The 21,232-nt window shown below is 41.6% G+C and overlaps 1 protein-coding gene across 2 annotated transcripts in view; it reads right to left on the reverse strand.

The window, feature by feature from the left end:
* Positions 1-1,452: 1,452 nt before the first annotated feature.
* LOC110984747 (eukaryotic translation initiation factor 2-alpha kinase 1-like) overlaps positions 1,453-21,232 on the reverse strand; it is a 38,352-nt gene continuing 18,572 nt past the window's right edge. For both annotated transcript variants that reach the window (XM_087131979.1, XM_022245220.2), the window contains exons 4-14: positions 13,811-13,927; positions 12,973-13,161; positions 12,540-12,620; positions 11,464-11,636; positions 10,034-11,241; positions 8,921-9,027; positions 8,383-8,512; positions 7,232-7,326; positions 5,826-5,963; positions 4,928-5,023; positions 1,453-4,287 (exon numbers count right to left, since the gene is read on the reverse strand). In XM_087131979.1, coding sequence (XP_086988105.1) covers positions 4,198-4,287; positions 4,928-5,023; positions 5,826-5,963; positions 7,232-7,326; positions 8,383-8,512; positions 8,921-9,027; positions 10,034-11,241; positions 11,464-11,636; positions 12,540-12,620; positions 12,973-13,161; positions 13,811-13,927 — 2,424 coding nt within the window. In that variant the 3' untranslated portion in view covers positions 1,453-4,197. The remainder of the gene's footprint in view (positions 4,288-4,927; positions 5,024-5,825; positions 5,964-7,231; positions 7,327-8,382; positions 8,513-8,920; positions 9,028-10,033; positions 11,242-11,463; positions 11,637-12,539; positions 12,621-12,972; positions 13,162-13,810; positions 13,928-21,232) is intronic.

The following is a 21,232-nucleotide window of genomic DNA, read 5'->3' on the forward strand; positions in this document are numbered from 1 at the left end:
GCATAAAAGACCTGAACATTGTCTAAATCTGGCAATCCTCGTTTCAACTGAAAGGGTGAAAGTACCTCTATCCATTGATATAAGTTTCATATCCATATTTGCTTTAGTTAAGAATTAATACGCGAATAGGAAGGATGTTTTGTCTTACTGCTGGCCCCGTTTGTCTACATTTCATAGGTCTTCTTCCCGTGCAAGGTTGGCTTCATACATTGCAGCATGAAAGACCTGAAATCTGTCCAAATCTGGCAATCCTGGTAGAATCTGAAAAGCTGTCATGTGGCGCCTCGCCATTTTGAAAGATGGATGCCTACACCTCTAGAAAAATAGACCGTTTTCAGGCACCGGTTTCTTCTATATTTTGGGGCAATTTACCAGCCTGTATCCTTTGCTCCACGGATGTTTCAGAGAGAAATTATTAACTGCACGTCTCATTCTTATTTTAGGGTCATTTGCATAAGTAGTGAGGGCAATGAGAATTCGTGCTAGGCAAGCAGCTGCTTCCTTTTCCGTCTTATTCTCACCTTTTGGAAATAAAAATTCCTGCCCAAAATATTTTCATGGTAAGAAAAGGCCTTTTCTTAATGTATTTTGTAAAGAAAAATTGAGATATAGTACTAGAGTGGTCAACACTAATGATTTTGTGAAAAGCTCTAGGCCTACTCGTAAGCTGTAGTTTGTTTACGTTTTGGTGTGATTTTTGAAGGGTCGAATCAAAGAATTCGAAGTTTTCCTGAAGTTTTCAAAAATAGGCTGTGGTGGAGAAAGGTGTGAGGTTTTATATTGCTGACGGTTTTCCGCTGGATTTTTTCTCTTCCCCACCAAACGCGCCGTTTACATAACGACCTAACTCGATGAAGAGCAAAAAAAGTGAGCGTATTTTGGGAGCACATGCAAACAAATAATTGCGTAATTCGCACTCCAATAGATCTGTCGATTCGCCCATTGTTTGCCTAGGTCATTCAAAATCATTATACTCCTAAGACTGGTGGTCCATGTATTTACATGTCTTTTATATGTCTGTGCCTTTACTGGAGCAATGCAGTTTGTCCCCCTGTTGAGTATATTAATAAGGTGTACGAATTTGGGGCGCGTTTTCGCCACCTTAGTGACCATAGCTTGTTTCTGCTTTGGGAGTTGGTTGCATTTTTGCATTTTCGCGACTTTTGATGATACCTTTTCGACAGCATTGTTCTGATATTAAAGAAAACAGAAGATATTGATTTATAAAACGTTGCCATCGGCCACGGTGGCAGCCCTAGGCTTGTTTCACGCGACCTATGCACATGTACCTCTAAAATTTTTACACTCTTCCTTTATTGAGTATTCTACAAGTAGGCCTACGCCAACTGTTTGCATTGCTTTTGTAAGTTGCGTGGGAAGGATACCCCACCCAAGGGGTGACATCACGTGTCTTAGTTTTTAATTCTGGCGTCAAATTCTCGACATGTCCTCTTAATTTCTTCGAACGGTGCAATTTATTCAATCAAATGTCGTCAATAATGGCAAGTCATTTCATCATGTTACAGTGGCTCAATAAATATGTTCTTTGGCCATTGAAAAATGCACAGAATACGTGGTTGTAACTGACTGATAATGATAACGACGGTCAGTCTATCCGTGTACAAACCTGGTGGTTCCCTACGCAGCGGTGGGTTGCCTTTTACTTCCACAAAATGAAAGTGTATCTATCACAGACTTAAAACCCGTATGCACATAAAACGAACCATTGACCACCATCCGAGACAACCTTTTTGTGCATGATGCTCCCAGTACAGGTTCAATTCTCAAACACAAACCTTTTTGGGGAATCTAATTTGATTCGTCTGTTTGCAACTCGTTGTCCGACTTAAGAAATACATCATTACGTTCTCCCAACGTTTGAAAAAATGAGTAGTACATAGCAAAAGCCATCCTTCATCTTGCTAATTGTTGAAAAACTGATCAGAGGCATGTCTCCATGTGACCCCTAAAGCCATTTCCCAGTGTCCCCTGGAGACATTGTGTCCTTTTCAGGCGCCCCCTCCTGGAGACAAAGTGCCCTTTTCAGGTGCCCCCCAGACATAGTGCCCTTTTCAGGTTCCCCCTGGAGACATAGTGCACTTTTCAGATGCCCCTGGAGACATAATCCCCCCTGCAGGTGCCATCTAGACACATAGTGCCCTTTTCAGGTGCCCCTTGAGACACAGTGCCCTTTCCAGGTGCCCCTGCAGACATGGTAGTGCCCTTTTCAGGTGCCCCTAGAGACACAGTGCCCTTTTCCGGTGCCCCTGGAGACATAGTGCCATTTTCGGGTACCCTCACTTTTTTTTAAGAAATTAAGAGTAACTTTTCTTCCCTTGGGTTGGAACAGTTACTCTCAAATAAACCAACCTTATTAGAAAAAAAAAGCTGCTCACCCCGGTAAATAACCTGTTAAGCCAATGAAAGTGATCAATCAATAAATAATCCTATTTCATATACGAAATGTGGTGGTTTTCGTCAATGAGGGGATCAGTCTTTCTCTAGTGAATTGAGCTGGTAAATGTGGCAGAATGCACACATGGCTACAAAGGAACAAATAAATGCTTCAATGTCCGTTTGGGAAATGTCCATTTCAATTAATTACAGGCATCCATATTGTCTTTTTCAGGAAACGTTATTTCGGAGCTGAAAATTGTTTCCTCGGCAGCAACTGGAAAGTTCTTTTGAATTCCTCAAATTTTACCCGACCTTTTGAGGAGGACACATGATAGCGGAACCCTGGAAAAAGTCCCAATGCATATAATGTTTTTCACAAACAAGTATAAACATTGAAACACCTCCTATATAGTCCCTTTTGCCATTTTTCCCTAACCAATTAAGAATTAACTAGCTACAGATTTTTGCCCTGCCTGACGTGTATTACCACGCTGTATACTCAGCGTTTGCCCCCAAAGGATTGTGAAAAAACCACAAGCGTACTCAAACGGGACTCGAACTTGCGTAAGTTTGTGGGACTCAAACTCAGGTAGGTATGAATCCCACCTTCGGGGGCAAACACTGAGTATACAGTGTGATAATACACGTCAGGCGGGGCAAAAATCTAAAATTAATTAACATCTCCCCGGCGCAAATCCATCCTTGGAAACAATTAGGAATTGGTGAATCCATCAAACTCTTATTGTCCTGACACTACTGGAAACTGAGTCTCACACAGTCGGAAGTCTTCCTCCATAAAATTCATAACATAAAACCCTCTCCCTCCCAAGGGAAGAATAAATCATCCATCTTCGTGAAAAGTTTTGCCAAAATCTGCACAGCTGCATACCTCAACTACATGTACATGTCTTTTTTTTATACCTTAACCAATAAGAACAGCTTTTAGATATGACAAAAAAATAATGCTGAAAACATTCAACAAGTACAAGTGCATGTAACATGCATTTCAATCTTAAAAATTAGACGTTTTCCATTATGATGTTTGAAACTAAATTTAAGATCCTCACTTTCCACAGGTTGCAAACCTAAATAAGTTAAAAGGGCACTAACTGCCCTGGAAGTTACAAAAGTACATTCAATAATTTCGGTTTCACACTTCAAAGCTCAGCAGTATTGAGGAAAGTACTCGGAAAGATTTGCCGTTCTTACATGGACATTTACTGACCACTGCTCCTGCTTTTCCCATTCTCATCCAATGGAAAACAACAAACATGAAGCATACAGCACTGCATGTATGCATTTGTATGGCATACTCTCGTACACAAATATTATACAATTCGGGTTTATCAACACTTATTTTATAATCAAGAAGAATTTGTTTTTTAAGTCTAATGTTTCCCTTGTGCCGACAACAAAAATACAAAGAGACATATTTCAGGAAAAAAATACAGTTTCACGATAAATAATTTAAATATTCTCTCTCCTCTAGCATTCTGATCATGGCAATAGAGACAAAAATGCTGTTCAGAGATATTTTGCACACAGAGCAATACAAAGAGGAATATAGCTCTCCAACAGAGAGTGAACGAGAGCGTGTTTAAATATTATCATGAATATCCTGCATTTTTCAATAAAGTACTGAAAATACACATAGTGTGTTTGGACATAAAAATCAGTCTATTTCAGCAACAAAGAAAGATCTGGTGATGATTCACGTCATGTTGTTATTAAAGTTTCTACCGAAGACACCATGGAATGATACATGTTGCTGTGTAAATTACCCTCGTTACTACAACTACATTATGTCTTTTCATACTTGGCTAGCATCTGCTTAAGCATCTTGATTTCTGCATCTCTTTCAGAGAGCTTGGCACGTAGATCCTTGATAACCTGGTTGAAAGACAGAAAGATAAAAGCTGCAGCAAGTGGTTGACAGGGGCCAACGCATTTCGTAAGTGTACCGAAGAGAATTAACCTTAATAGAATTAGGATGAAATTAATTGGAATCGCTGGCTGGAAGCTGATTTAACGTTAACACTCCAGCCTTCTTTGTCAAGAAACCCTGCCAGACACATCGAACTGCATCATTTGTCAGAGTACATTGCCTGCCCAGTGTAACAATATCCAACAGGTCAACTCTCACCAAGGCCAAACAGCCTGAGAGTCTGTGGTTGCCAGTCACCACACGATCCAATGGTAGCATCGTTCATTGGGACTAGCTCCCATTATCTTCACATGGCCAGTTCGTTCGGCTGCTGTTGATTGCCCATACATCAAAGTATATCAGACCTTTTCACCTGATGCACTGTGCTGCGTCTGGTAGGGTTTGGGTTAATAGGAGGCCAGTAGGATGTCCAGGGGATTGAAGTGTCAAATATCACTTCAGTTAACCAATAATAAAAAGTGAATTCATTTCTCAATTCTTCAGTGATGTGTATGGTATGAAGGCTTGCACCATGGGACTACTGAGCAGGGTAGTTTCTGACGTTGGGGAGGTCAAAATCTTGCTGGGAAAAAAAACAGCTTTTACCTCATCTTTGGAGAGGAAGAGTGGGCCCTTGAGGACATCAGCTGCATGTGGCCGACGGCAGCTCTTAGAATGGGTCAACTCTCCTATGGTCTTGTACTGTGAAAAATCAAACCCAACATTGGCACATGTTATCATACGAGGACTGGTTGGACAGAAAACAGAGGCTGCATTCGATGACTAGTGGATCTGAGGTCAACGTCTTTGAGGTCTGAGACACAGAATGCCCTTTCCTTGAAATTTACTTCTGTAACAACCAGGGCCTTTTGCCCCATTAGTGCCTTTGCCAAACCTGACACTTCCTAAGATACCCCGAGGCAAATTCTTTGATATTGGGATATACCAAGCCCCCTAACAAGTAATACTGTCTGGGCCCTGCTAGCACTAAATCCTTTGAACTCATTCAAAATAAAGAGGTCTGCCAGCTCATCTGCCACTGCTAGGCAGATCGAACAAACAAGAAATCTGTTCAGAGAGATCTATGCTTTAGGGATACACGTGGATCCATGTGATGGTGAAGGTCAGGGAGGTGTGGTGGAGTAAATGAATTTGAGCACAACTATTCCAACTAACAGGACATAAGGAACATTAAGGAAACCATTGCTGTCAGTGGTCAAAGACATCTGGGCACCCACGATTCAGTTGGAAGGTATTTTTTCATTAACAGCAAGGTGGTACGTGAGCAATGTGTCCTTCCTGGGTTCTCATTAATGGGTCTCAGAAGGCCTCATCACTAGGTTCTACAGAGCTTATAAGGCTTCTTGTACTGAAAAAGTTATAACCACCTCGCGGAAAACTCACAGAGAAATTAATTGACAGATTCCTGTTTTGTTATAATCTGTCTAAAAACACAGCCCACGTTATCTGAAAGTACTGTCTTGTATACGCAGCATTACCGCACCTGATCAGGCCACCTCTTGTGAATTTCGCGCGGAATGCTGCCAAGCCGGACCTGCTCAATCACTTTGGCACGCTCCATTTGTGTGGAGAAGGGATGGAACATCTCAAACAGGATGATACCTGAGCTGAACATGTCCGCCTAATGGAGACAAAAAAGAATTACAATCTATCAATTAATCATCAAATATTACATGTACATGTCATGAAAAACGACAAATGCCAGCACTGAGGTAAAGCTACCTCAATGCAAATACCTTAAGAGCCAAAGAGGCATTCTGCGTATACGCATGAAGACCGTGCAAGTGTGGTACCGCTACAATGACTTCTAATAACAGTAGCAGGATTAGTGTATAAAAGACAAATTACCTGACATACTATGCCATTACTATCCATGCTTATGAATCCGTCAACAGTCTGGGGCAATTTCAAATTCTGGGGGAGAACACAACTCAGAGCTTTCCCTCTGGAGAAAATAACTGGCCCAGACCAGTTTCATCTAAAACGGAATCAAGAGCTAGAGTGTGTCTGCTCCAAGTGGGAACTCGCTCCGTGTGCACACAGGTTCAAGCATATTTTTTTTGGGGGGGGGGCTAGGAGCTCAGCACATGCAACCAATCTCTCTTTTAAAAAAATGTAAGGTTTTGCATCATGCAAGCCACGCACAGAAGCAGAGCTGAAAACCTCCAACCAAGTGGCCTTTTCTTTGCTGGTGAGGGTGCACTTCAACTCATGGCAATTAGCCCCGTAATGCCCACAACCCAACTCTACGCACAGAACTCCGACTCCTATGGTACAGAATTAACCAATGAATTCGGTTCTCAGACTCCTATTAACCACATCGCGGTGGGAGCATTTATGAATGTTGATTCTGCTGGGACACGATCTTTTTCATTTTTTTCTGTTTTTAAAATTCTTTAAATATTTATATATTCATTTACTGGACACTTACACCCACACGAAGCACAGTCTAGTTTCAACTATAATCTGGCAGACAAAATCTATTGACGCTGGCGTATTTCAGCAAAGCCTGCTGCCTTGTAAAAAGAGCAAAGATTGTACGGTGTTACCTAATTTTCTTTTGTTCACGAAATTGACCAGTGGGCTGCTGACCTCTTTTCAATAGGGGTCAGATTAGAGTGCAGCGGTACTGTGTGACTCATCACTGCGGCGGTGGAGCGCTTTTGTCCCCGGGGGTAATGCACTCGCACTAAATGCCCCAAACAGTGGCATACTGTTTAAAATAAATGATGGATTATCTCCACTACTGACAGTGAAAAAATGTTGGTAATTCCCAGCAGCCTGGTCTTTTGTTACGAGTACGGTCTTTTGTTACAAGGCCCAGTTCCCTTTGTCCCTTTTGAGGGGACATAGTACACACCGTGGCCTATTAAATACAGGCACACATACCTTACAGTCGTACTTGGAGCCTTTCAGCTGTTCTGGTGAGGCATATGTTGTTGTGCCCACTGCCACCGTGTGGTGCACAGGTTCATACGTATCTGCTAGAAATGCCAAAGTCATTACAGCACTGGTGAAAAAAGATTGTTGGTACCGATAAATTACCTGCCCTAACTATGGTTTCACCTTTACTAGGATGCAGACTATGCCCCCATGAAACAGAATGCAAGGGCAACAGCTTAAAGATGTTACTTATTGGGCGTGGGGGAAAGTACAGTAGAACGCTGCTATAACCAACACGGCAGGGTCCACACAAAATGTTTGTTATAGTGGTCATTCAGAACAGGGATTTTAAGTCATGGACGTACACCTTCATTCCGAACCCTGGCTCATGCCCAACTGTGTGTTGCAGCCTTCCGCACAAAAGTTTCAGTCTGAGGATTTGGGTAGAATCATAAAATGAATGATTGAAATGTGCAAGATATTTATCAAAGATTTGTGCGAATTGCATGCATATAACAAATACATCATAATCAGGAATATGCTGCTGAGGCCGCTTACGGAATGGCCGAGTAAAGTGGGGATGTGGGTAAATGTTGAGAAAAATCGATGTGGCGGTTTCTGTATATTTTGGAAGTGTATGTATGAAAGGTTGCCATCAATACACTTATAATGTGTACCTTTTGAAAGCTTATGAAATCCTCTTTCTGACCATGTACAAATCTCAAAGTCAATTTGAGACTTGATTTTGATGTGCTGGGTCATAAATGCTAGCATCTATTTGGGTATTATGTTTTGTTTTGGTGATTTTTGAGGTCAAATCTCCAGGCTTTGCGGCAATGCAGGCTACCCATTAACAATGCATGTACCTGTAGAGACTGTGCCACAGGTTGGCCGTTGTTCCATTGTGAGTGTGATTTTCCTCGACTAACTGGGTTATTATCAACAGTTCTAAATATGATTGTTTTATTGAAAAGAAATTTGTAATGTTGGAGTGCAAAGAAAATTTGAGAGCCAATGGGGATACCAAATGTTTGGTACAGCGGTGTTCGTTAATGCAGCATTCTACTTTATTTAAAAAATTACGCCTGCTTAGGCAAGAAAATGAGTAAAAAAAATTTATGAAAAACTTTTTGGGTGGAAACACACAGCATACATACCACATACTCCATTAGGGGGATCAGAATCTTGCGATACACTCTCCACCACGAAATTCTCCTTGGCAAGACCAAAGTCGCCGATTAATACTTGCAAGTCATCACTGGATTCTTCCAAGAAGATATTCTTTGGCTAAAGCAAGACACATGTGCCATTAAATCATCAGGTAACTAACAGCGCAAGTTTTGCAAACCAAGAAAAATTGTTTAAAGCACAAGCCTCAGTTTAATATAAAGTCCAGGTGGATCTGCATGTCGTAACTTGTAAGTATATCATTAAAGGTGAACAGTTGCGGGGGGGGGGGAACAATGATACAATTTAGTCCTTGAGCATGGGAGCATGGCAAAGCCCATTCATATACCAGTAGCAGAGTGCTTGAATGACATACATAATACCGGTATGCAACAATTTGCGGCACACGTCCAATATGCAGTAAAAATAAGATTAATGAGATTCCATAAATTTCCAAAATGCTTTCAGACAACTCAGTGAGTTGTTCAGTTGAGCAATGCCGAGACCCGGGAAGATGTGTACCAGTACCTTAAGGTCTCTGTGTATGAGCCCCTGGGAGTGTATGTACTTGATACCACTGAGCATCTGCTTGAAGATGTGCATGTTATCTAGGGCGTTCACCAACTCCAGAGCATCTGTAAAAAGAACATGGCAAATGAAGAGCCAATTTAAGTGGCAACCGGCTTGGCAATGCTGCACGTTCCCCAGGCTGGTAGAGCTGGCTTGAGTAGGGGGTGCTACCAGTAAGTTAACAAGAATACAGTGTACACTCCAGAATGCTAATCACACAAATGACATTTGTAGGCAGCTAAGAACATGGGTTCAACCCACATTAACAAACTGGCTGGTGGAGCTGGGACATTAACCACTATTAAGTAATGGAAGTTCTTTCAGTGTCATTACAATCAGGAATCCATGCACATGCTATAGTGTTATAGGTTGTACTCATTCAGGGGAAAATTAGTCAGGTGCCCTGATTCTTATGTTCAAATCAGTGTGTGTAAAATGTGTCCCAAAATTTACACAAGTGTATAAATTTGTCAATGAATATCTAGGCAGGTTAAAAAAATTGCAAACAAAATGAAATGAAAAAAGGCAACAACAAAACCACACACACGTTTTTCTCAATTTTCACATGCGGTGTGTGGACCGTTTGTTCTGCTTTGGTGAAGAAAACTCAGGGAAAATGCTCCAACTATGAAACATGTACCTCCCTGAGAGGGATTTTTTTATGATTTCCTGGACCGTTCCTCTTCATTTTGACACAAATAACCCTGACCTCAAAGTCCCTCTGAAGCTGTTTTTCAGAGAGCAGAAAAAACACTGTGTGGACATGTGCCAGTCTACACATCTTTTAACCCTATGTTACATGTATGTGGACTTCTTTTGTGCAGAAATCTGAAATATGTACAGTGTATGCCACACTTGTACACCCACATGTACTTCTTCTGTTGTGAGGACAAACTTGTTTCACTTGCTTTATGGGGACCAAACATTATGGGGACCTTGAAATGTCCTCAAAATTCGGCCCTAATTTGCTAAATATATGAGACTGAAAGCTTGTCCACACACACACCCAAGATGAATTCTTAGGGTCATCTTAAACAGTTGATACAATAAATATAGATTCAAAATTCTTACCCTTGACTCGTTCTGTCTTGGTATTCCGATCTCGAAGCCAGTCTGACAAGGTGTGCGAACACAGCTGCATCTGAATGTACAGATTCACTGTGAACAGAGGAAAGGCCTGCAAAGGCCTTATCATCCTGTTCCTGGGCTCGTCTTTGATGTTGTCCTGGCTCTTGGATCGGTGTCGCCTCCTTTGCCAAGGCGCTGTGGCCTTGCTTGGGTTGTTAGGGGTGCTGTCCAGACTGATGATCCGACACTTGGACTGCTTCTTATTGCCAGCAAGCAGGTTGCTCTGCAACGGCACTGAACCAAATGCGCCACGCCTCAAGTCCCTGGGGTACTGGTACCTCCATGAGTTCTTGTTGTGGTCTACTGTGGACTTTTCAAGAGGGAGAGAGGTGGTATTGAGACTGAAGTCGGTAGAGCTGCTTGAGGGTTTATCACCTGGGTGAATAGGTTGATCGAAACCATTATCTGCCCTGGTGGCAGCATCCTTCTGGATGATATCTGAGACGGTGCCCGTGTTATTCCCGGGACTGCTTTCAAAGCAAATCTGCAGATCCGAATATTCTTCTTCTTCGAAGTTCACATTCACCGATTCTTGGGTGTGGAACTGTATGTCCGATTCGGATAAGCTGTCCTGTTCATACTGGCTGGATTCTACTTCGGTTGTCCTCAACTGGGAATAAGAGGATTGCTGAGCAGTCGAAACTGACTGAGAGTAACTACTCTCCTGGAACGACTCTCGATGAGAAAAGGATGTTTGGTGAGATGACGCTTGATGCAAGTGAGTAGTTCTGGTCTCACATGTGGATTCTGTGGCCACTGAAGACCATGTACTGTACGACGCTTCTGATGATGCCGTGAAATTTGAGGATTTCTGCATCAAACAGATTCTATCATTTGCTGCTGTCATGTTTGAAAGTGAATGGTCGTCACAGCTCTGGTCGATGTAAAGATTGCCCTGATCACAATGCACCAGAGGCGTTGTCGGCGAGGCGACTATTGTGCTGGTAGAATCGCTTGGGCTTCGACTGAGGCTACTAGGACAACCAGCGGTGGACTCCATGGATGAATGCTGCATGTGCTGGTGTAAAGGGGACACCCTGTTCCTGTCTGTCCAAATGTCAGGCGATAGTTCCCCTTTTGAGTCGACGTCCTCAATCTTGACTTTATTCTTGTCTGTGGTGGATTTTTCTTGCTCGCTGGAACTTCTTGGGCTGAAATCACAGAAAATCAAGACCATCGATGAACCATTGCAATTTATATTCAAAACTTTCCGCCAAATCACAGTTTGAAAGGAAGCAGACAAAAATGAATGGACGTATAAAAATTTAATGCTGCTGCATCAGTGGAATTTTGATTTTGTAGGTCACCGGGTAACCGTTACCCCCAGTCACAAGTTGGTCTAAATGCATCACTCGTTTCTCTACACAGTTCACCTTTCACTCGATGAGGGTAGGCATTTCAATTTGGAGATCGGCTCTTGTCTGCTCCCACCTTGGTAAGTATGCTTAGGATTGGAACTAGCCGGCTCGCATTCGATCCAGGAAGTGTTGTAACCAACCACATTGGGGTGCTTGAGGCTGGCTAAGAGCTGAACCTCCTTTACAAGCTGTTTAAATAGGTAGAAAAAAAGTCAGTTACATTGTGGGGAAACTGGTGTATGTTTTTGTAAATAAGAGGTTATGCGTTAATGCATCCTCAGAGGGTAAGAGCTTTGTATCACTGGGATAGGCTCGAGTAAAGCTTTTGTGCATTTGTTGTAACTAAATTGAAATAACAAAAAAACAGTCTCTGAGACACCATATAGATGCGGGCAATGCATAGCGTCTAGAGGGGTAGTGGAGTAGAAATGTACCTTGTCGAATAAAAAGTGTTCAGAAAATAATGGCTGGCAACTTCTTAAATCCTTCAAAATCAATCACTTTGTAGGAAACTCACGGTGCATTCTTTCCCATAAGATATCAAGTCCAATAAACTGATGAACAGTTGCTGAGTTCTACATTATGTCATGAACATGTTGTTGCCTGAATCCTGCCAAATCTTACTAAACCCTGGAGTGGATTTTGGAGGACATCAGAGGGTTGGGGTTAATTTGTGTTTAGAATCAAGAAATAGGATGTGTAAGATTCATTTTGTAAATAGTACACTGACGTGATGGGGGAGCAGTAGTCCTTACAGCTACATGTAGATGACACCTGTTTTGTAGCAACTTAATCATGCTCAAAATCTGTGCACAATGTTACTTTCATATTAGCCAACTAAAGTGATTTGGTAACAAAATTCATACCGTCGGAAAAAAAAGCAGCAGCTAGAGAATATACATGAAAGTAGAAGAGGCATTTAGAAGAGATAAACACAAAGATGTTGAGATGCATGTCAGAGTGGGATTTGCCTTTGAATGAAAACAATGTAAAATTGTGAAAGACCTTGCGGTGAAATTTGAATAGAAGCTTCAAGGAGAAAATTGCAAGAGGTTCACTGATTGGTGTCGTGTTTATCTAGCTTTATTTACCTTGTATGACTTTTCAATGTTTGTTTGCTTCAATTTGATCTTCTTGACAGCGTAGAAACATCCGTCCAGCTTGCTACAAACCTACAAATTGAATAATCAGACATTCGATTTCAGACACAAATGTCAATGCCCGGTTATACACATGAAAGGAGGGAAGAAAGCTGACACATCAAAAATGCAGCAAAATTTTATTGCATAATTTCTATTATATTTATTTACATCTGACAGAATTCATTTGCTCTTAAAATCAATGAAATCACTACCTTCCAGCCAAGATGAATTATTGAAATTATTTCATTGATTTTTACCTTCCCAGGCAAGTAAGCTGTAATAGTGGTCATGTAGCTGTTCTCTCATTTGGTTGTACATTTATAAACCAGTTACAACCTACGAGGCATAAAGTATTGGAGGCCCAACCTTAGGCCGTCCTAACCTTGTATACTTTGCCAAATCCTCCTTTGCCAAGCAAGCACACCTCCTCAAAATCTGTTTGGTATCGTGTAGATTTGGAGTACAGGATTTCCTCCAGAGATATCCTGGGTAGACGAATTGGGGAGCTCTCAAACTGGAGCAAGACGGCTCTCCTCTCCTGTTCCGTGCTTGGCAGTGAAAGGTAACGAGGCTACGAGAGGCCAAAATGCAGAAAATAATTTCCTCGGCAAACCAGCTTAATCCTTCTCAAAATATGCAAAAAAGACTCAACTAAAGAATGCAAAAGAGACATTCTCTGCACCAGTTAACGACTCTTTCAAAATGCATACAATATGTTACCATATTAAGCATTTATCTGTGGTTGGTCTCTGCATGCCTGCCTCAATTCTTCCTAAACCTTCTTGTGGGTTTTAACAGATTTGAAGGATTATAGCTCACGAGCTCTAAAAGGGAGCTACAGAGAGATCAGTGAAAAATGACTCACATTGTTGAATGAGGGTAATGCTCTCTGAGTAGCAGTGAAAATTATAACGACATGCAGTAGCAGATGTGGCTCTGCGCACTGCACTGATCAATCATAGCACTGGTACATGTAATGCACTAGTTACATAGGCTTCGCTGCCATTTGTATACTGCAAAATCCCAAAACTACAACAGTTTGGACCTCTTGTATTGTTTTATTTATAGTGAGGTAAAAGATAAGTCAAGTGCATTTCCACAGTTACTGCCAGTGATTTGGAGTGCCAATTATGCATATACATGTACATGTATGTGCGTATGCGCAAAACTTAAATTTTGTAAGTTGTTTTCTGTTACAAAGACTCTCTTGGTGCACTGACCTGCATGCCTGGTTCATTAAGGTGCTGTGATATAGTGAGCATCATCTGCCTCAAGGCCTTGGTATAGGCAACTCGTGTTGAAGAAAGTGTATCAGTCACCTTCTGTGAAGGTAAAAGCTGGAGAGACGGAAACAAAGCCTTGAGCTGAGTAAGTATCAGCCAGTGTTTTTACCATCCAGTTGTCTAAGTACCGTAAGTAGTAGGAGAGGGACAGTTCTGGACCACACGCCCTTTCCTCCCCCTTTCACCCATCACACGCACCGCTCGCTATGCTCGCTGACCTTTTGACCCCGGCGCCACTCGCTTTGCTCGCTGTAAACAACTCGTGACTAGCGCCGGGGATTTCCACTTCACTGACCTTGAACTTTTGACCCCGGCTGTAAACAACTCGTGACTGGCAATCACTCACAAACAAGTCGAGACTTGCCCGATCTGAACTCGTGACTGGCACCGACCTGCACCAGCAATCACTCACAAACAAAAAGGGATTTCCCCTTGCTTTTCCGGTCTGTACTCGTGACCTCTACTTAAAGCGTAGCTCTGTTCAAAGCAAAACACGCTATATTTACAACCGCCTTAAATAAATGACCTATATATAAAAAACATGTCAAGTCGATAGAAAAAATGATAAAAATTTTAGAAACCTATATATAAATAGAGACATGAGCAAACCACAACGCCGACCTCTACTAACGAACTTTAATCGATTTAAGAAGGCGTTTTTAGAAGATTTTGTCAAACAGTATAACATTCTGCTACCGGCACCTAAAAATAAACATCATACACGATTTGAACTAATAAACGCTATCAAAGAGGATCAAAAACAATTTAGATATCTCCCGCGTCAGTCATATCGGCAGCTGTTGAAAACGGTACAAAAATATAATATTCCTTTTGCAAACAAAGACAGATATGTCAAACAGGACTTTATTGAAGTGATTAAAGCTTACACTCAGCCCGAGGAAATTGCGGAAGTCGACATTAGAAACGTCAGGCGCTTTCAGGGTAATTTTCGCAATTGGGAATTGATACCAAATTTTTTTGAATATGACCTAATACACTTTTTTGATTTTTACAAAACTGTCATCCAGAAAAAAGCTTTGGAAGAACTGAAAGAAATTGGTTCGTACAAATTGCAAACGGCTCTAAAAGTTCAGTTTAGATTGGAAAAACCTGAAAAAACTGAATTTGGCGTATTCCCCTTTCCGAGCGACAACGATGCCTTCGCAAATAAAGCCGACGTTAAAAACGCACTCGCTGAACAACGCGAAGCGCAAATAAAAGAGGTGGAAGCTCATACACAAAAAAGCTCGGGTTGGATTTTTGACAAAGTCGTCGCTTTTTACATCAACGTGGTTAAATATAATCCAGTGGGTTCTTCTTACATTCCGTTGCCTAAGGAACTGTTAGACAAAAAAGCAATCATAAATGTCCAAAATAAAGATCAAGAATGTATCCGATGGGCGTTGCGGGCAGCTTTAAAGTTATATTCAGACGACGTCAAAAGTCAGCTAGAAACAAATCCAAAATATAAAATACATGACGAGCGACCTTCGACTTACCGGTCAGAATCAGATGGTTTAAATTTTACAAACATAAGCTTTCCAACACCGATTTCACAAATCCCTCGTATCGAATTGCAAAATAGCTTGGCGATCAATGTGTTTGGTTACACCAAAAAAGACGGTCTTTACATTTTTTACAAAAGCAAGCGTCCAGAAGAACCGATCAATTTACTTTACTTTAACAAAGGTGACGAAAATCACTACTGTTGGATTAAAAATTTTTCTAGGTTGACGGGTGACATCAATAAACACGACGGCCAAAAACACTGGTGTTTCAATTGCATGTCGCATTTCCAAACGGAAGAAAAGTTAATCAGACACAAAGAAGATTGTCATGGCTTAAACGTTCCCACATGTACGGTCGAGTTGCCGGTCAAAGGTGAGAATATACTCAAGTTCAAAAATTACAAAAATAAACAAGACGCGCCTTTCGTCATTTACGCCGATTTTGAGTCTGTTTTAGAAAAATTACCGCCGGCAGACACAAACACGGTCAAGACACAGATTCACAAGCCTTGTGGATACTCATACGCGGTCGTCAGATGCGATGGAGTTTGTACTAGCCAAAAGACTTACAGAGGTCAAGATGCGGCTGTTGATTTTGTAGAGTCACTTTCTCAGGAAACAGAGAATATCAATGAAACGTTTAAAAACAAAGAGCCGTTGATTTGGTCGCCCGAGATAAAAAAAATTTACGAAAAATGTAATAGATGTTGGATCTGCGAAAAGTTGATAGATCGAGCGAAAAGTTGATAGATCGAGCGAAAGCGAACGAATCTCAATGCCAGTGTGATATTCCAAAAATACCAGAGACAAAAGCTGACAAAATTGATTTCTGTCATAAAAATGAAGCTGGGTTCAAAGAATGGGTATGTTTGGATTGTAAAAAGCCCATCAACAATTTTAGAAAGGTTAGGGATCATTGTCACGTGACGGGGAAGTACCGAGGCCCAGCGCACGCTAGTTGTAATCTCAAGTTAAGAATAGTGGCCGATCAAACACCCATTCCGGTGATCTTACATAACCTCGAGAAATACGACGCACATTTAATCATGCAAGGCGCCCACAAATTTTACGGGAAATCAATTAAGTTGATCGCTAAAAATACCGAGAACTACATTTCGTTCTCCTTTGGCCAACTCAGGTTCTTAGACTCCTTTCATTTCATGGCGGCTTCGCTAGATCGGTTGGTTAAAAACTGTTCACCCGATGATTTTAACTTACTTTGTAAAAGGTTTCCAAATAATAGTCATTTACTCTTGGAAAACGGAATTTACCCCAATGAGTATATAGACTCATTTGATCGGTTTGAAGAAACAAATTTGCCACCTAGAGACGCTTTTTATAGCTCTTTGAAGCAGGGAGGAATAACCAAGCAAGAATACGCTGGTGCGGAGACAGTATGGCAAGCCTTTGGTTGTAAAAACTTGGGAGATTACCACGACCTATACGTGGAAACGGACGTGTTATTGCTAGCGGCTGTTTTTGAAAACTTCCGGAAAGTCTGTAAACAACACTACGGCCTTGACCCAGCCAACTATTACACTTCACCGGGCCCGTCGTGGGATGCATTGTTAAAGCATTCGGGTATACAATTGGAACTACTGACAGACATTGATAAGCACTTGTTCTTTGAAAGGGCAAAAAGAGGTGGTATCTCGAGCGTGGGTGCAAAGCGATATGCAAAGGCCAATAATCCAGAACTACCTGATTACGACCACAATAAGCCAGAGTCACAGATCATGTACCTTGACGCAAATAATTTATACGGCTGGGCGATGAGCAAATATCTGCCTGTAGGGGAATTTACCTGGGAAACAGACTTAGAAAAATTTACTTACTATTACATCCAAGAGTTGCGACTAACTGACGACTATGGTTACATGTTTGAGATCTCTTTAGATTACCCGGAACGTCACCATGACAAACATAATGACTTTCCACTTGCACCCGAAAATATGTCGGTACCGAACGAATGGTTTTCGAGTTACCAACAGGATTTAATTGGTAATGGCGAAGTGAGTACCGTCTCGGTAGACAAACTCGTGTCTACTCTCAACACCAAACGAAAATATGTGTGCCATTATTGTACATTGCAAAAATATCTTAAACTCGGGTTGTGGATCAAAGAAGTTCACCGAGTATTGAAATTTCGTCAAAAGCTGTGGATGAAAAGCTATATTGACAAAAACACGAAATTGCGCAAACTGGCCAAGTCTGATTTTGAGAAAGACTTTTTCAAATTGATGAATAACTCGGTCTTTGGCAAGACGATGGAAAATGTCAGATATCGAATTGACGGTCATTTACTGAGGGACGTACAAGACGCCGACAAATACAGAAAATTAACTTATAAACCAAATTACAAATCGACGGTACCATTTGAGGATTGCGAGCTTTCGTTTGTGGAGATGTACCGAACCAAAACAAAATTAAATAAGCCAATCTACATGATCTATTGCGGTGTAAGTATTCTCGATATCTCAAAAACGTTGATGTATGATTTCTACTACAACGAACTAAAATCAACTTTTGGTGAGGGGGTACGCTTACTTTACACGGACACTGATTCTCTATTAGTTCAAATCGAGCAAAGCTCCGACGATTTAACTGGCTACCTAAACGAAAAGCGCAATTTATTTGACTTTAGTAATTACCCGCCCGATCATCGACTTTACAGCGTCAAAAATAAAAAAGTCATCGGTAAAATGAAAGACGAATTTGGTGGCAAAACAATTTTAGAAGCCGTTTGCATCAGGCCAAAAATGTATTCGATTCTGACGATCGATCAAAAGCGAGCGGCAGCGAGCAACGAGCGAGGCGAGTACTTTTCTTTAAAGAAGGCGAAAGGGGTCTCCAAAGATGTAACCGAAAAACGGTTAACCCACAAGATGTATAAAAGCTGCCTATTTGACAGGGTTTCTCATTTCAATAAACAACAATTATTTAGATCGGATAAACATAGGGTATTCACGATCTCTCAGCAGAAACTTAGTCTGTCACCTTTAGATACAAAGCGCTACATATTGCCGAATGGAATCCATACGTTGGCTTACGGGCATAAGGACATAAGCTAATTCGGTAATTCGGTATCTTCGGGCACGACCTGAAGTTCCTCTTTGACAAAACTCCTATTTGGGCCGTTTAACAGATAGTACAAAGTGGGACCCGTCTTTACCCTCTTGCCTTCCACTCGTTTAAATTGACTCGTGCGCTTTTCAATTTGAAAGATGCCCACTGACCAGATCGGATCTGTCGCCCTTCTGACGGTGCCGCCCTCTTGCTCGCTCGGGTAATAGAGGTACCGAACGACCACGCCTGGAGGAAGTTCTCTTTGGGTCGTTCTTACAGGTGTACTCGGTGTTTGGCTCGCTCCGCTCGCTAATTTGACGGCTTCTGCAGGAACGGCATTGATTAATCGCGTTTTTTCCTCGTTTACGACCTGGGGCAAACGTTCTACCCCTTCCACGTTTCGCTCACCGACGTTTAACCTTTCTTGAGTGTATTGGTGGCCAAATAAACGCTCGGCTAAGGTGCGGTTAAACCTTTCCATGATTCCTTGAGATCTGTGTACCCCAGGTTCACCCACTTGAATTTCTACCCCGTGTTTCGTCATTAACTTTTTAAACTCGCCTTTGAATTCAGACCCCGAGTCCACCATTATGAATTTGGGCCAGGTCAGAGGTGATCGCTCGTAAATTTTCTTGGTCGCTTCGGTTACATGTTCGGCGGTTTTACTGGTCAACGGTTCTGCTTCTTTATACCGGGAACCCAGGTCTATCACGGTCAAAGCGTACTTAAACGTTTTTCTTTTAACGCGGTCCCAGGGTAAATAAAGTATGTCCATTTGATGCGCGTAATTAGGTTCGACCGATTCTGATTGCAACATTGTAGGTCTGGGTACGTAATGTGGTGCGGGTAAGTATATTTGCCAAACGGCCTGCTTTTTTAGCCAGTTTCTGACGACCGATTTGTCTGCACCGGTCTTTTCGTGTAGATGATCGACCGCGCTTTCTCCTCGCCAGTAACCCTGTGGGCTGTAAAATAGTTTTTTAAATTCTCTCTCCATTTTAAAATAAGTTACGCAAATCGATAAGCTAACAACCCCACCAAGGCTGTCCCGGATATAATCCAAACAAACTCGCGAATCTTCTGATCCTTGGAAGGCTAGTAAAAATCGGACAACTTAGGCTCTGGCGGTAACAGTGTGATACTCTTACCGGTCAATTCCGAATAAGCCCGTAGGACTTCGTCTACGTTTACAAATGTCTGCTGACTCGCGCGTTCTTGTCGCATTCGTTTGTTTAAAAAGTCTAGCATGTGTACGCGTTTTTGTTCCCAGGATTCTTTCGCTTGCGCCAGCTGTTCTAACGCAAAGTCGTGTTGCTTTCGTTCTTCGTCGACTTTTCTTTTTGATAAACTGCTAAATAAATAATTTGAGCCCGTGAATGCCAAGGCGTTTACTATCGCTCCTCCAACCATCATTAAAGCACTAGCCATTTTTAAAATAAGGTTAAATTAAATGAATAGCGAAAATAAAGATCAATTGTCGGAGATTAATAACAAATTAATCGAGATTCAAACCGAACAGGTAGAAACTCAGCTAAAGATCGACGAAATTGTTCATATGTTAGATAATTCCCAAAGTGAAAAATACGAAAACCTGTTTTTTTGTAGCGGGTTTTACGTTTGTCGCTTTTTATTTAATTTTTAAAATAAAATAAAATAAGAACCGTAAATAAGAATAGTATTAATAAAACTACTATATATTAAAAGTAATGTACACCAAAAAGCTAAACCTGAGTCGCAGGCTTAAAGTTCCTCGCGCGATTAAAGGCGAAAGGCGGGAAGTAACAATTACACACAACCCGAGTACCATAGCCGCGGGTCACACGTTAAACGTAAAATTTCCAGCCCTAGGCACGGACGACGTCATTGTACCCGGCACCGCCAAACTGGCTTTTAAACTCGATCTAGACGGCGCCTCGGACGATAACCGGACCGTTTATAACAACGTGGCGAGAAACCTGGTTTCGGAAATAAACGTGAGTCTACAGGGAAACAAGATCGTAAGTTACCGAGATGCGGACGTATTTCACAATTTTAAGGACAATTGGTTACCCCTGTCGCAGACTAAAAATATGGCGTACTTTGGTTTGGAAAAGGAAAATGTAGCTAAGATACGTCTCGACGCTGGCGATAAAAACGAAGCCGCAAACAACGGTAAAGACAAGGCGATTGCCGACACTTTTAAAAATCGTTATGCGATTCCACGGGACACGCCGATGTTGACAGGTCACGCTCCGTTTTATCCTTCGTGGTTTAAAGAGCCTCTGAAGTATCAACTAACTTTTAACGGGTACGACAAAGTGGTCAACTGGTCAGAAACCGCGGCTGAATACTCCATTTCGGACCTGACCTTGGAATACGAAGTCGTCACCAATCGAGACTTGGCGCAAACACTAAAAAAAAAAAAAACGATGTATTACCTATTCGACCGAGTGCATTCCTGGAAGAAGCAGGCGGTAAACAAGAGTGACACGCTATGGAACATCAGCATCGATCAGACGATTAAAAGTCTAAAAGGAATTTTGATCTTGTTTAGAGATCCGGTTATCAAAAACCCGCAAAAATTTTATAATCCGCATATCACTAAAATGGTCGTCACGGTCGAAGGTAAACCAAATCAATTGTACTCGCAGGGTCTGTTTGAATATCAACATTGGAACAAAGTTACAAAGTACTTTGGCGATTCGGATAAAGAATTGGCTAGAGGGGTCGTCTCAGACATATCCTTGTTGGGAGTAGATGTGGCCGACTATTTAAAAGACAAATACGGTCTCTGGCTCGACTTCCG

This window comes from Acanthaster planci, unplaced genomic scaffold (genome assembly GCF_054643075.1).
Source record: "Acanthaster planci isolate LZ-2023a unplaced genomic scaffold, COTS_SCS Contig44, whole genome shotgun sequence".
In the NCBI taxonomy this organism is placed as follows: Eukaryota; Metazoa; Echinodermata; class Asteroidea; order Valvatida; family Acanthasteridae; genus Acanthaster; species Acanthaster planci.